Genomic DNA, 13,129 nt, shown 5'->3' with positions numbered 1-13,129 from the left:
GAACTCAACCAACTCATGGTCACTGCCTCCCAGATTCCCATCCACTTTTGCTTCCCCCACTAATTCTACCCGGTTTGTGAGCAGCAGGTCAAGAAAAGCGCCCCCCCTAGTTGAACGAGGCCACAGCCCCATCATGCTGGGTGCAGCGCATACAGCCCCTGCCTCAAACAGCGTGGAGGGCGGGGGGGAAGGGAGCAGAAGAGTGAGCCAGTAGCAGAGCCATGGCTAGAACACAGCTGCCCTGCATCCCCAGGCCTGAGCTGCCTCTGCCTGTGCCTCTGTCTGTCTGCACTATCCGCTGTCACAATCATTCACACCAAGGCCTGTTTCCTGGGCGTCTCACAGTACTTCACACTCGTTAGTGCCCATGTCACTCCTGGGTGCTAGACCAACTGGCTGAATTGCTCACCACTCTGGGGAGGTGTGTAAATGAGTCATAGAGCTCTTAGGGTGCTCCATGGCAGTCCAGGCCAGAGGGGACCCCCAGACCACTGTCCAAGCGCCTGTATCCCGGCCCACCAGCATCACCCAATGCCCGAAATGAGACCCAGCTATTACAGCCTAGGCCCCTGGAGGGGCACTGCCCATTGTTACAAAGACACGGAGGGCCATGACTCACCCAGAGAGACTAGGGCAGCGTTTCCCCTGCTCTAACCACTAGAGACCATTGCCTTCCCTCTTGATTATCCCTTGTGTGTGGCTACTGGACACTGGCTACCAAGCGTGCAGATGTCAGTTGCAAAACTCCCCTTCCGAAGCCAGCAAGTCTGCGGATGATACTAAACTGGGAGGAGTGGTAGATACACTGGAGGGCAGGGATAGGATACAGGGGGACCTAGACAAATTGGAGGATTGGGCCAAAAGAAATCTGATGAGGTTCAATAAGGATAAGTGCAGAGTCCTGCACTTAGGACGGAAGAACCCAATGCACAGCTACAGACTAGGGACCGAATGGCTAGGCAGCAGTTCTGCGGAAAAGGACCTAGGGGTGACAGTGGACGAGAAGCTGGATATGAGTCAGCAGTGTGCCCTTGTTGCCAAGAAGGCCAATGGCATTTTGAGATGTATAAGTAGGGGCATTGCCAGCAGATCGAGGGACGTGATCATTCCCCTCTATTCGACACTGGTGAGGCCTCATCTGGAGTACTGTGTCCAGTTTTGGGCCCCACACTACAAGAAAGATGTGGAAAATTGGAAAGCGTCCAGCGGAGGGCAACAAAAATGATTAGGGGGCTGGAACACATGACTTATGAGGAGAGGTTGAGGGAACTGGGGTTATTTAGTCTGCAGAAGAGAAGAGTGAGGGGGGATTTGATAGCTGCTTTCAACTACCTGAGAGGGGGTTCCAAAGAGGATGGCTCTAGACTGTTCTCAGTGGTAGCAAATGACAGAACAAGGAGTAATGGTCTCAAGTTGCAGTGGGGGAGGTTTAGGTTGGATATTGGGAAAAACTTTTTCACCAGGAGGGTGGTGAAGCACTGGAATGCGTTACCTAGGGAGGTGGTGGAATCTCCTTCCTTAGATATCTTTAAGGTCAGGCTTGAGAAAGCCCTGGCTGGGATGATTTAGTTGGGGATTGGTCCTGCTCTGAGCAGGGGGTTGGACTAGATGACTCCTGAGGTCCCTTCCAACCCTAAGATTCTATGATTCTTCCTCTGTCCTGGGGCTACAGCCCCTGGCACATTTCACTGGGGTGGTCTCAGGGGAGCCCAGTAGCCTGCCAGGAAACATCACTGCATCCCACTGCTCCAGGAGGAGCCAGAGCCAGAGCTCACAGCCAATAGCAGCTCTCTGCCCCCCAGGGTCCTGTGCAGGCGGCTGGGTGAATGGATGAGGAGGCAGGACTCCTGAGTCCCATTCCCGGCTTTGCTATGAGCTCGCTGCCACGCCACCAATTCTCTGTCTTCACTGCCCCAGCTGTAATGCAGCCGGGACTAGCACTTACCTACCTCTGTGACGGGCTTTGAGATCTCTGGAGAAAGGGCCCCGGCTGCCTGCTCCTCCCAAGGATTGCATCTGAGTTCAGACTCTGAGCCTGTGGTGAATCAGTATCCTCATCCCTGGTACACAAAGGAGGAAACTGAGGCATGGAGCAGTCTTGAGCCTAATTTTCTGAGGTGCTGAACACCCAAAGCTCAAACAGGGATCAAGGGGAGGCTGGGGGCTCAGCACCATGGGACAATCAGGCTATTTCCTTGAGTGCCTCAAAGTGGATTTGGGAGCCTAGGCTCATGCCCATTTGGGGGGCTCTTGGCCTAGTTACGGGCCCAAGGTCACATGGGGCACAGACTGCAGTTCACCTGACTCCGGATTTGTGGCCAGAGCCCTGTGCTGAAATCACTGGACCATGTCCCGTCCTGAGCTCAGCTACAGCTGATAAGGCCAGGAGAGAGAGAAACTAGTTTTCATTAGAGCAAGACCCACCTGGCCACAGCTAAAAGCCCCATCGGAGCAGGATGACATTCCTGGCATCCTGTTCTGGACCCTTTGTTCTGAGCGCCAGGGCTTGGAGCCCACCAGGTCCCATGCAGGCAGGGAGCCATGTTTCGTAATAAAGAGTTTTATTTGGTGCTCCAGGTTGAAATCATCCTAAATGAACGTCCTCGAGTCCTAGCCCTCGGAAGCAGTGACGACGGAGCTCAGACAGTGCTGCTCGGCTAGATGTACTGGCTCGCCAGCTCAGCATGCAGGACCCGCCTGGAGAGGGCGCTCCCAGCCAGGGCGAGCCCCTGCAGGCTCTGAGGTCAGGACACCCCCCAGCTGAGATTAGTGCATAATCTTATGGCAAAGGTGGCCAGGCCTCTTCTCCTGGCTATTTCCCATTCTCCATCCCAGCTGGGAAAGGCTCGCTGATTACAAGGGGCCCATCCGTCCCAGTTCTGTCCACGCCTGGGGCAGTTTTGCCAGAGATCCCGGCAGGCTGAGGCTGGTTGGCTGAGCAGATCTTTGTTCACGGGCTGAGATGTGAATGCCATTCTCCTCTCCGGCCCTCAAGAGCAGAGATGAGACAAAATCAGAACCCCTCTCCCCGCCCCATCGCCCTGCACTGAGGGGGCCGGGGGGGGGCTGTCAAATAAATAGGACCTGGATCAGAACCACTCCCTTGTTCGGCAAACCCAAGGCCTGACCACTGAGGTCTTGCCAGACCTAAACCCTCCACATGTTTTGGTTGACAGAGTTGGGCAGGGCCAGACCCAAGCAGACAAGGTGGTTGGATAAATGCAGCTTGGATCCCACTTGCCCCTAGCTTGGGCCATGTGATGGGTGAAGACTCAGGTTCAGCCTGGCTCTGATCAGACACGACCCCACGATCAGCTGTTCCTAAGTCTCCGCCAGTGATCAAAGATGCCATGAGGGGGCCAACCAGTGGGGATGGCTTAGCCCTGCAGCTGCCCCGCTCACGTGTCACATGGGCTCCTTGCGTTAGAGTCCCCTTTGCTACGGGCAGACAAACCAGAGGGGGCGGTTCTGGAAGGGAAAAGATGATTCATGTCAATACAAACAAATCACTGTCACTGTTCCCTTCCCCTACCCAGCACCCCGGGACAGCCTGCCCTGGAGCACTGCTTCCCATGTAGCACTGGCTCTGTTCTCTGGGGCGAAGGCTGTATCTGATGTCTGAGCTGGGCCATGCATGGGCGGGGGCTCCCCTGGGGCTCCAGGGCAGGGGATCCAACCCCAGGCCATGAAGCAGCTTTGGGGGACAAGGCGGGAGAAGAGTGTGGGTTGGGGGGAGCATAGGGCCCAGCACTTGAGCTGCTGGGGAAGGGGGAAGAGACCCACAGTGGCTCCCAGGGCCCACCTCCCACTGGGCAGGTGTCATCAGCCCAGCAGCACTTCGGAGGAGTTTGAGACAGAGCAAGGGGCCTGGGCCAAGCTGAGGAGGGATTGCTGGAAGACCAAGGGATAGGGAGGCAGATTGCACTGGAGCCTGTGCTAGGTTCAGGGCGTGCCCGGCGGGAGGCTGCCTTGGAGTCTGGGGGCGGGGTGGGAGGAAATGGAGCTGGATCCTAGGAAACCCCTGTCTCACGGCCTGATCAAAGGTCACTTGTTCAGCTACATTCCCTTGAACTGCTTCGCCTGAGTCTCCACCTGCTCCTTCCACAGACACGTGGCTCCGCCGTGCCTTGTCCAAGGCCTAGCCAGGAGTGTCCTGGCTCAAGCTTGTGCTCTCCCTCCTCCTCGAAGGGATCCCAGTGGGGGAAAATCAGGGAAGTGGCATGGTGGTGGGGATCCCAGCTGTCCCCCTTTTCCTATTTGGATTAGGGTGGCTAGGTGCTCAGTTTTCGACCAGAACATCCAGTCGAAAAGGGGACCTGACAGTGTCCTGTCAGATCTACTGACTGGACACCCAAACTCTGGTTACTGTGGGTGGGGAAACTGCGCCAGCCCCTACTCAGCTGGGGCCGCCTCCTACCTGTGTAGGGCTGCTGAAGCTCCCATTCCAGGCTTTGCAGGTGAGTCCCTCCTGACTCTTGGGGGGCAGGGGGAAGGTAGGAGGGGAAAACAGCGAGTGATGGGAGGGACGGAGAAAGAGAAATGAATGGGGGCAGAGGAAGGCAGGGGCAGGGTTTGGGGGGAATAGGCAGAGCAGGGGTGGGGCCTCGGGGAAGAGGAAAGGGCAGGGGAGGTTCTGGCATTCCTGCTGGAGTGTCCATTTTTTAAAATATAACCCTTCCTGGGATGGAGGTAGGTTCACACAGTTGGGGGGTAGGGATCAGATCAGAAAGGATTAAGAGGATATTGAATTAGAGACCCCCCCCCAAAATCAACGCTCTTTTCATAGACCCATAGAAACATAGAGCTAGAAGGGACCTCAAGAGATCAGCTAGTCCATCCCCCCGCACTGAATGAGGGCCTTTTGGAAACTTACAAGAGACAAATTGGAAATTCCAGGGAATTTTTAATCCAAGAGGCTGTTTCTGCTCCAAGTGGAAAAGGGAAAAATCATAGAAACGCTACGATATTGATCTTAGCCAGCCAAAATGACTCAGCCACCAGAACCAGCTGCTTGTCAGCGTGGGCGCTCAGGTGGAGAGAGGACACGTCAGTTGCCACGGTTGTGTTTATTAGGAAATCGTGCCCTGTTGACAGCTGGGTTTTGCATTATTCCACACATCAGAAAGACTAGGTTGTCAAGGGCAAAGGTCTGCTACGGCTCGGGCTTGGGTGTGGGCGCGGCCCGGATGTAGCTGTCGGAGACCGTGATGTGCTGGTCGAGGAACTCCGAGGTCTCCTCCGCAATCTGCCCAGGTATTCGGAAATCTATGCTGGGCGGCTCCCTTTTGGGAGAGGCAATGTTCCTGCTCTCTGTGTTGCAGCCTGTCCCCTGCAGGAACTGCAAGAAGTTCTCCTCGATGGAGCCTTCGCGACTGGGCAGCCGGAGGTCCTCCTCTGCCGGCTGCTTGAAGAAGCAGGTGAGGTGCCTGCTGAGCTCCCCACGGATCTGCCGGTTGAGGCACCCGTAGAAGAAAGGGTTGGACGTGAAGCAAAAGTAGCCAATCCAGGTGACCACACTCTCCACTTGCCGGCCCGGGAAAGCCTGAGAGCTCAGCGCCAAATAGAGATGGAAGGAGAAATAGGGCAGCCAGCAGAAGAGGAACTGCCCTCCGACTGCTAGGAGAATGATAGCAGCCTTCCCACCCCCAAACGTCCTCTGAGGGGTAATCCGAGGGGCACCCGAGCTGGTCACCATGGTGGACCTGCTGCTGAGGGATTCTGATCGCTGCCGCGGCGTATCCATCCAGGTGGGGAGCGGGCCATGGTGCATGGCAGCCACCCTGGCCACCTTGAACATGCTACAGTAGACCACTAGGATGATCAGGACGGGCAGGAGGAAGTAGAAGGTGGCGAAGAAAACCACGAAGAACTTGCAGTAGGAGCTCTGACTCCACTGCAGCGAGCAGCTCCGGCCACTGTAGGCTGGGGAGGCACTGACACGATCCGGAGAGAGCCAGCCCAGGACAGGGATCACGGACATGACCACCGCCTTGATCCACACCCCCACCAGGACGCAGGCCGCCAGGCCAAGGGTCATCTTGACCTCGTAGCGCATGGGATGCACCACATAGTAGTAGCGCTCCACGTTGATGGCCGAGATGGAAAGGATGCACGAGCTGGTGAAGCAGACGCTCAGGAAGAGGTAGACACGGCACACGGCCTCGCCGAAGATGGTGCTGTTGAAGAAGGCGGAGCTGGACAGCATGGCCAGAGGCATGAGGGTCAGGGCTGCCAAGAGGTCCACCAGACAGAGGTGGAAAACAAAGACAAATTTCCTCAGTGCTGGCGTCTTAATGATGACAGTCATCACGGCCACATTGCCCACGATGGCCGTCAGGTCAATCAAAAGCATGAAGAAGAGCCCGATGGATTCTGAGGCCACGTCCCTGGTCTTGGTGTCCAGGGTGGAATTGGGGTGCATGGTGCTCTGGGATGTATGGAGAAGCCTTCCCGGCCTGGAGGAATTCCATACCCACTGGGTAGGGAGTGAAGGCTCCATGGAGACTGGTGTCGACGCCCACGGCATCTCCCCTCACAGGTCCATCATCCATCCTATTTTGGGTCCCCTAGAGTAATCAGAGAGAATTAGCCAGCAGAGAGGGAGCAATCCCAGCTCACAGACTCACATTCTGGCTGGCTCCTTCACCAGCTGCCAAGCCCCAGAGGACAAGTCCATGCTCCAAGGGCATTTACACTTCCCGATGCTGCTGGATTACACTGGCCATCCTGCTGCTCAGCTGCACCGAATTTGGCACCCTTGTCTGTGTCTTGCTGGATTGTGCTTGGGTGGGTGATGCCCGCTGGTCCAGAAAAGCCATGGGATTGCAGATGGGGCTGTGCACTGGCTAAGGGTCTCCTGTCTGTTTTCAGCCCTCCTGGTATCTCATCTTGCTGCTTGCTTTTCCCTGGCAAAGCTTAGCACCTACAACGAAATGTAATTCCGCGTTAATCACTGCACTGGCTAAGCCGAGAGCCAGGGCCAAACCCTGAGCTCATGCTGATAATGGGAATTTTGCTAAAAGGGCGGACATACCAAAGCACATGCGTACACTCAAGCACGTTCGTAAGTGCTTTGCTGAATCAGGGACACAGATCTGAGTAGACACCGAGGACGGTGCTCAGGTTCTGCCCCCCAAGGTCCTAGCTGATGCTGCTAATCCATTAAACCACTTTGATTTTGGGAGGATTCCAGCCCCTCTGCTGCTCCAAGGGCTCCTCCCAACTTTGGACCTTGGTTTCCAACTCCAGGGGCATCCCCTAAGCTCCCAAAATGGACAGGGTAGAGAGACCCATCTATCATTATTAGGGATTGGGCGAGATCTTCCTGGGGGAGGGAGCAGGGGCAGGGGCAGATTGCCCCATGTCTGCCTATTACTGTGGGTTTCCTGCACCTTCCTCTGTAGCAGCTGATGCTGGTCACTGTCCCAGACAGGATCCTGGACTAGATGGTCCGTAGCTCTGATCCAGTCTGGTGGTCCCCAGATCCCTACGTTCCTTTCACCTCACCAGCGGGGCCTGCTGACTCTGCAACAAATGTCTTAGGAGTTCTGGGTTCTCTCAGGATTCTCCACCGTCCTGTCACACTGGGAGCCCCAGGGCTGCCTTGAACTAGTGAGTGGCTGCTTCATACCCCAGATCTCAGGAAAGGCAAAGGAAGGATGAGTATGCTCACCCAGAGAAAGAAACCATCCACAGAGGGCCAGGGGCATACCTGGCTCATGGTGGCTGATGCCCCATCAACCTCCTCCGGCCATCCCCACCTCCCTGCTCTCAGCGAGCCCAGAAATTGGCCAAGATCCTGGGCTGGTGTAATCAGCACCGCTCCACTGAAGGGCCATAGCTCCACATTGATCATTGAGCAAAGTGGATTTACACCAGGTCCTAGCCCTGGGCCCCCAGCTCTCACTGGCCTCTGTGCTGGCTGGGTCTGCGCCTGTGCTCACCAGATCTCATCCAAGGGGCCTGTAGGTTTCCGAGTGTTCGGGATTCCCCAGTGTATGAGCATCCAGCATATTGCCAGATATGTTCAGTGTATTCCAGGGGATCTCCTGTTTCTTGGGCATCCGTTATATTTGAGAGGTAGCCTCATTATCGGGGGCCTGGGGTGTTCCATATGCCCTGCCTCCCATCCTCAGGGAAGCAGTGAATCTTGGGAGTCCCCCGTTATCAGAGGTCTAGCATATTTCATGGGCTCGTGTATGTCAGTGGGTTCCCATTCCTGGCCATCCCAGCATTCGGGAGTTTCCTGTCACTCAGACACTCGCTGGCATTGTCCTCACACAGGGAGTGGAAGTGTCCCTTGTGGAGTCTCTGCCCAGTTTACAAAGTATACCAGAAAAATAACCTCCCTGAAAGGACAGGAGCTGGGACTGTCCCCCTGTCAGATGGTAAACTAGTACCTTGCAATCACACAGCACCTTCCATTCCAAGGGAATTCCAAAGCACTTCACAGGCTTTAGCTAAGCAGGAGTCACTTTGCTCACAACTGAAATGCAAACACTTCTCGAGTGGAGCACAGCAGCTGTTTAACAGCACACCACAACACTGCCGAATTGCTGAGAACAGAGAGTGAAGAACATGTCCACTTGAAACTACAAGGGGAATTTAGGCCATCCGAATGTAATTACCTAACCTGGAATATGACCAGGACATCAGGGTTCACATCCTTACCTTTGGGAGAAAGCACACTAAGATCTTCCATGCTAACAACAGAGATCAGAGCCCCACTTTCTGAGAGGTATAAAACCCCACAGGACTCAGGGGATCTGATTCTCCAGTGCCCCATACTTGATACAGTTGTTTCTACCAGTGCATCTTGCTGCCAGAGCTTCATAAACGGGCCTCAGTATCACTGAGAATCACAGTGCTGGTAGGGTGACCAGATGTCCTGATTTTATAGGGACAGTTCCAATTTTTGGATCATTTTCTTATATAAACTCCTATTACCCCTGACCCCCATCCCAATTTTTCACTACAGTCATGAGAGGGGCTCGCCAGCCACAGTAGGAATCCACCTCCCCGAGAGGCGAGAGCAGATGAATTCTTCTGTTGCCCTAGTGCTGTCTACACTGGGGGTCAGGTCAGCTGACTACATCACTCAAGGGGGTGGATTTTTCACACCGCTGGGTGATGTAGCTGGGTCGACTTAACTTTTTAGTGTAGACCAGGCCTTGAAGAGCCATCTCACCCTGTGACACCAGCATCAGGGTTTGTCTACACTATGGAGGCCAGACCACCATAATCCCATAGCATAGCTGCAGCCTATGCCGCCGGAAGGGGATTTCTGTCACTTAGGAATGCCACCTCCCCGAATGAAGTTAGCTATGTCAACGGAGGTCCTCTTCCACTGATGGAGCTGTGTCTGCGCTGGGGGTTTAGTTGGCATAGCTACCATGCTCGGGGGAGGATTTTTCACATCCCTGACCAATGTAGTGATGCAATACAACCTGTCAGCGTGCACCCAGCCTAAGATAGCGCACCAGACGCATGCCGCTTGATGAAATTAGCCAAAATGGAAAAAAAAAAACCCAAACATCAATGCCTGATCTAAACTTAACACCGATTGACATATTTCAGAGGAGCAGCCGTGTTAGTCTGTATTCGCAAAAGGAAAAGGAGGCCTTGTGGCACCTTAGAGGCTAACCAATTTATTTGAGCATGAGCTTTCCTGAGCTACAGCTCACTTCATCGGATGCATTTGTTAGTCTCTAAGGTGCCACAAGTCCTCCTTTTCTTTTTACTGATTGACATAGCGACTTCCCTCAGGGGTGTGGAAAATCCACACACCGAATGCTCTAGCTGAGCAGACCCAGCCCTCCAGTCTAGATGCAGCTAGGTCAGCAGGAGAATGCTTCCATCCAGGTAGCTACCACCGCTTGGAAAGGTGAATTCTTTACAGTGATGGGAAAACCCCTTCTCTTGCCATAGGAACCATCTACATCACGGTGCTACAGCGCCATAGCTATGTCACTGCAGCGCCCGTAGTGTAGACATGGCCTAAACCTCAAGCACTGTATAAAGGCAGGAATTTACTGCCACCAGCTGTGGAAACGCATGTGACTCCAAAGGGTCTGGGCAGAGCCAGTCGAAGGAACTTTGATGGAACCATATTCCCTGGGAAAATGTAGTTCCACTGAAATCGAAACACTCTGTGAAACTGGTCGATTTTGTTCCAATTTTATTGGGGAGAGGAGGGAAGTTGCAGCAATGTTGCAATGTCCCATTTTGACATTTTCAGAACGAAACATTTCAATATTTTGTTTTTAAACAACTTTTCATTTCCGCTGGTTTTGGTTGGTACAATATTCTAACATCACACAAAGATAAAAAAAAAATCAAAGCACAAGGGACTGGACATTAATTTCTTTTCAGAATTTTCCTGAGTGGAGAATTTCAAAATGTTCAGTTTTCCCTCTGATTCGGAATGAAGCCAGATTTTGAAATCTCAAAAAGCTTTGCAGCACAGAACTCCCATTGTCCTCGCAGATCTAGTTCTGGGTGCTGAGATGCCAGCTCCAGCAGAACTATGTATCCTGAATCTCATGGCGTGGGACAGCTCAGACACACCAGATCCTCAGCTGGTGATCACTGGCCTTGCTCCATGGACTCCAATGGAACTAAGGCTGAAGATCTGGCCCTAAATTTTGATTCCTAAACACAGAATTGCTCTGATGGAAAACTCCCCCACAGGTGAAACAGTGGTGAATGTATCTGCTGGAAGCAGCACCTGGGGAGGAGGGCACCTACAGGGAAAGAACAGACAGGGCAACATTTCAACAAACAGTAACAACATTTGCAGCCGTCTGAATAGTTAGATATTGGCCACTGATGGGATTCAGCACTGCAGCTGTTACCAGCTCGGGAATCTGCTGAATGGTCAAGCATCCCGAAATGGGGAACCAGCAGCGCACGGCCTGGCTTGCGCCATAGCACTGACCTGGAAAAGAGGGTGGTTGGATACTGTACAATTAATGTTACTGCCGATTAAAAATGCCAGGCCTAGCTCTCAGCAAGATAAGGCTTCTCTGTACTCATCTGGTAGTGGGAAGGGACCTGAAACTGGGAGTAATTTACGCCAACTGCAATATAAAGGGGCTAGAGCATAAATGAGAAGTGGGGCTCAGCACCCGCTAACAGTAGGCTGGAGAACTAGGGTAAGCCCTGACTCAGAGGGAAGAGCGCCCCCTACTGACTCACCCACAGCAGCACGCAACACCTAGCACCATACTGTGGCTTTGGGGTCAGCACTGACTCCACACATAATGCTCCTTACTGCCCAGTGCCCCCAAGGGCCATGCTGGAGCAGTGGAGTCAGCCCCCTATTGAATGACTCACCTGGCCCCGCCGTGCTTAGTGCACAACAGTGAATGGGATCTCAGCACAAATGGGCCATTGCAGTTTCCTACTGGCGCTGCGGGCGCCCAGTGCTGGCATTTGCAGGCTGTAGCTGGCACAAAGCGGGGAGCAAGGGGAAATGCATGCAGTCCAGATCACAAAGACTGTGAGGCAGTTCTGCCTTTGTGTGATCCACACCGGCAACTTCTCCCCCAGTCCATGTAGCCACCCATGACAACGGAGGACGTCCACCAGCCCCCAGGAGCCCGTTCCCCCCAGAGGAGCAGCGTGGTAGCAAATGGGCGACTCTGTCATCAAGCACCTTTCCTAGCAGAGGAAACCTGTTCAAATTCAGCACATCCTTCCCCTGCCCGCCCCCCTGACACTGGTGGATGTTCCTGAGGCGAAGCGCTGTGGGACAGGAAAGGCAAAGGCACTGGGATAGGAACACTGGGGAATGCTCACGGAGTCACACCCACTGGCCCTATGGCTGCAGTGGTACTGATTGGGATCAGGGGTCTGTCCGTTCTTATGCTTCAGGGCGCCGGCTGATCGCCAGCTGGGGGTCAGGAAGAACCCCCTTTTGGGGGAATGGTATAAACCAGTTAGGTATACTACACGGGGTGCACTACCCTTCATCTGTAGCCTCTGGTGTTGGGCACCATGAGAAGCAGGGCACAGGGCGAGATGGCTGGCTGCTGTGTTCTGTGTTCTCTTTTCCCTGCCCATCCCCAGCTCCCTCCGCTCTCCCCAGCAACGCGCCCTCCCCACTGCTCCGATCTTGGGCCTGATCAGCCCCTCAACACAGGATGCTTTGCTCGCCCAGGCCCCTAGGCAGGCTGCCCTCTACCCAGTGGACGCCCACCATGGTGTTGTGCCCAGCTCACATGAGCCAACCTGAAGAATCTGAGGGTGACCCTCCTCCCCTGTTCCTGCCCAGGCTGCCCCCACAGCCTCCCATTGGGCCCTTCACTTCTATCCACTCGCCCTTCCCTTTGCAGGGGCAGGATTCTTACCCTGGGCTTTCCACCTGCGCAGCGAGCCCCAGCATCCTGCCAGCAAGCCCCGGCCAGGGGTGGAAGGGAAGAGAGCCAGACTAGGAGAGCAGAGCGGCATCCAGCCTGGCCCTGCTCATTCCTTCGCCCTGGTGCTGCTGAACTGGCTTCCAGCGGGACCCTCTGAAGGGCTGCCTCCACCCAGCTCAGGTCCTCGCCCCTCCATTAAAACTGATCCTAGAGTCCCTGGTGGCCAGAGCTCGGGTGCCCAGCTCCGGTTCCACACCAGCTCCTTGAGGTTTCAGTCAGGAGACTGGACTTGGCTCTGTGCATTTCTCCCATTGACCGAGACACTCCAGATACCTGGGGATGCAGAGAGAAATGCTGCAGCCTAGCCAGCCCCAGCCCTCTCCTCCTGTCCCCAATCCAGGCATCAGCTCCTACCTTTCCCTGTGCAGCCTGCCAGAGTACTGGGGACCTCTCAGCTGATGCTCCTCCACCGAAGATGATGCACAGAGTCACTGCAGCGAAGGGTGAGAGGCAGCCAGCAGCTTGGAGATCATCAAGGTTTCTGGGTCCTAAAGGCCTCCTGGTTTGCAGTTTGGTATAGCTGGTCCTGCCCGGTCCACGGCTCACACCAGGGATAAGGAGTGCAGGTCAAGGCCTTGCAAAGCATCCAACCGCCTTCTAATGCCAGGCCAGACCCACAGCGTTCCCATGAGAGTCAGAACCATTGCCTTTAGCAGCTTCCTCCAGGCTACGTCCGGCTTCTGCCAGCAGGGCCTGCACCGGGAACAGCA

At 54.7% G+C, this 13,129-nt stretch overlaps 1 protein-coding gene across 4 annotated transcripts; it reads right to left on the bottom strand.

Moving 5' to 3' along the window:
• Positions 1–2,556: 2,556 nt before the first annotated feature.
• Positions 2,557–12,862, bottom strand: GPR61 (G protein-coupled receptor 61). 4 transcript variants are annotated; one of them, XM_073320358.1, is made up of 4 exons: positions 12,774–12,845; positions 12,351–12,692; positions 4,874–6,922; positions 2,557–3,468 (listed from the first exon to the last, which is right to left on the bottom strand). In XM_073320358.1, the coding sequence occupies exon 3, from the start codon at positions 6,524–6,526 to the stop codon at positions 5,153–5,155; it is 1,374 nt and encodes a 457-aa protein (XP_073176459.1). In that variant the 5' UTR covers positions 6,527–6,922; positions 12,351–12,692; positions 12,774–12,845; the 3' UTR covers positions 2,557–3,468; positions 4,874–5,152. The 4 variants fall into 4 exon arrangements, with proteins under 4 accessions (XP_073176459.1, XP_073176458.1, XP_073176461.1 ...); XM_073320357.1 differs by lacking the exon at positions 12,351–12,692 and having other exon boundaries at positions 12,774–12,862; XM_073320360.1 differs by lacking the exon at positions 12,351–12,692 and having other exon boundaries at positions 4,874–6,566; positions 12,774–12,847.
• Between the last annotated feature and the right edge of the window lie 267 nt (positions 12,863–13,129).

The sequence above is a fragment of the Lepidochelys kempii genome, chromosome 21 (genome assembly GCF_965140265.1).
Source record: "Lepidochelys kempii isolate rLepKem1 chromosome 21, rLepKem1.hap2, whole genome shotgun sequence".
Taxonomy (NCBI): Eukaryota; Metazoa; Chordata; order Testudines; family Cheloniidae; genus Lepidochelys; species Lepidochelys kempii.
Note: the sequence above shows the minus strand (reverse complement) of the source record. Positions and strands in the feature narration are given on the sequence as shown.

What these genes read in the sequence shown, in the direction of transcription:
- GPR61 (XM_073320357.1), bottom strand. Translation starts at nt 6,526, where the DNA reads ATGCCGTGGGCGTCGACACCAGTCTCCATGGAGCCTTCACTCCCTACC.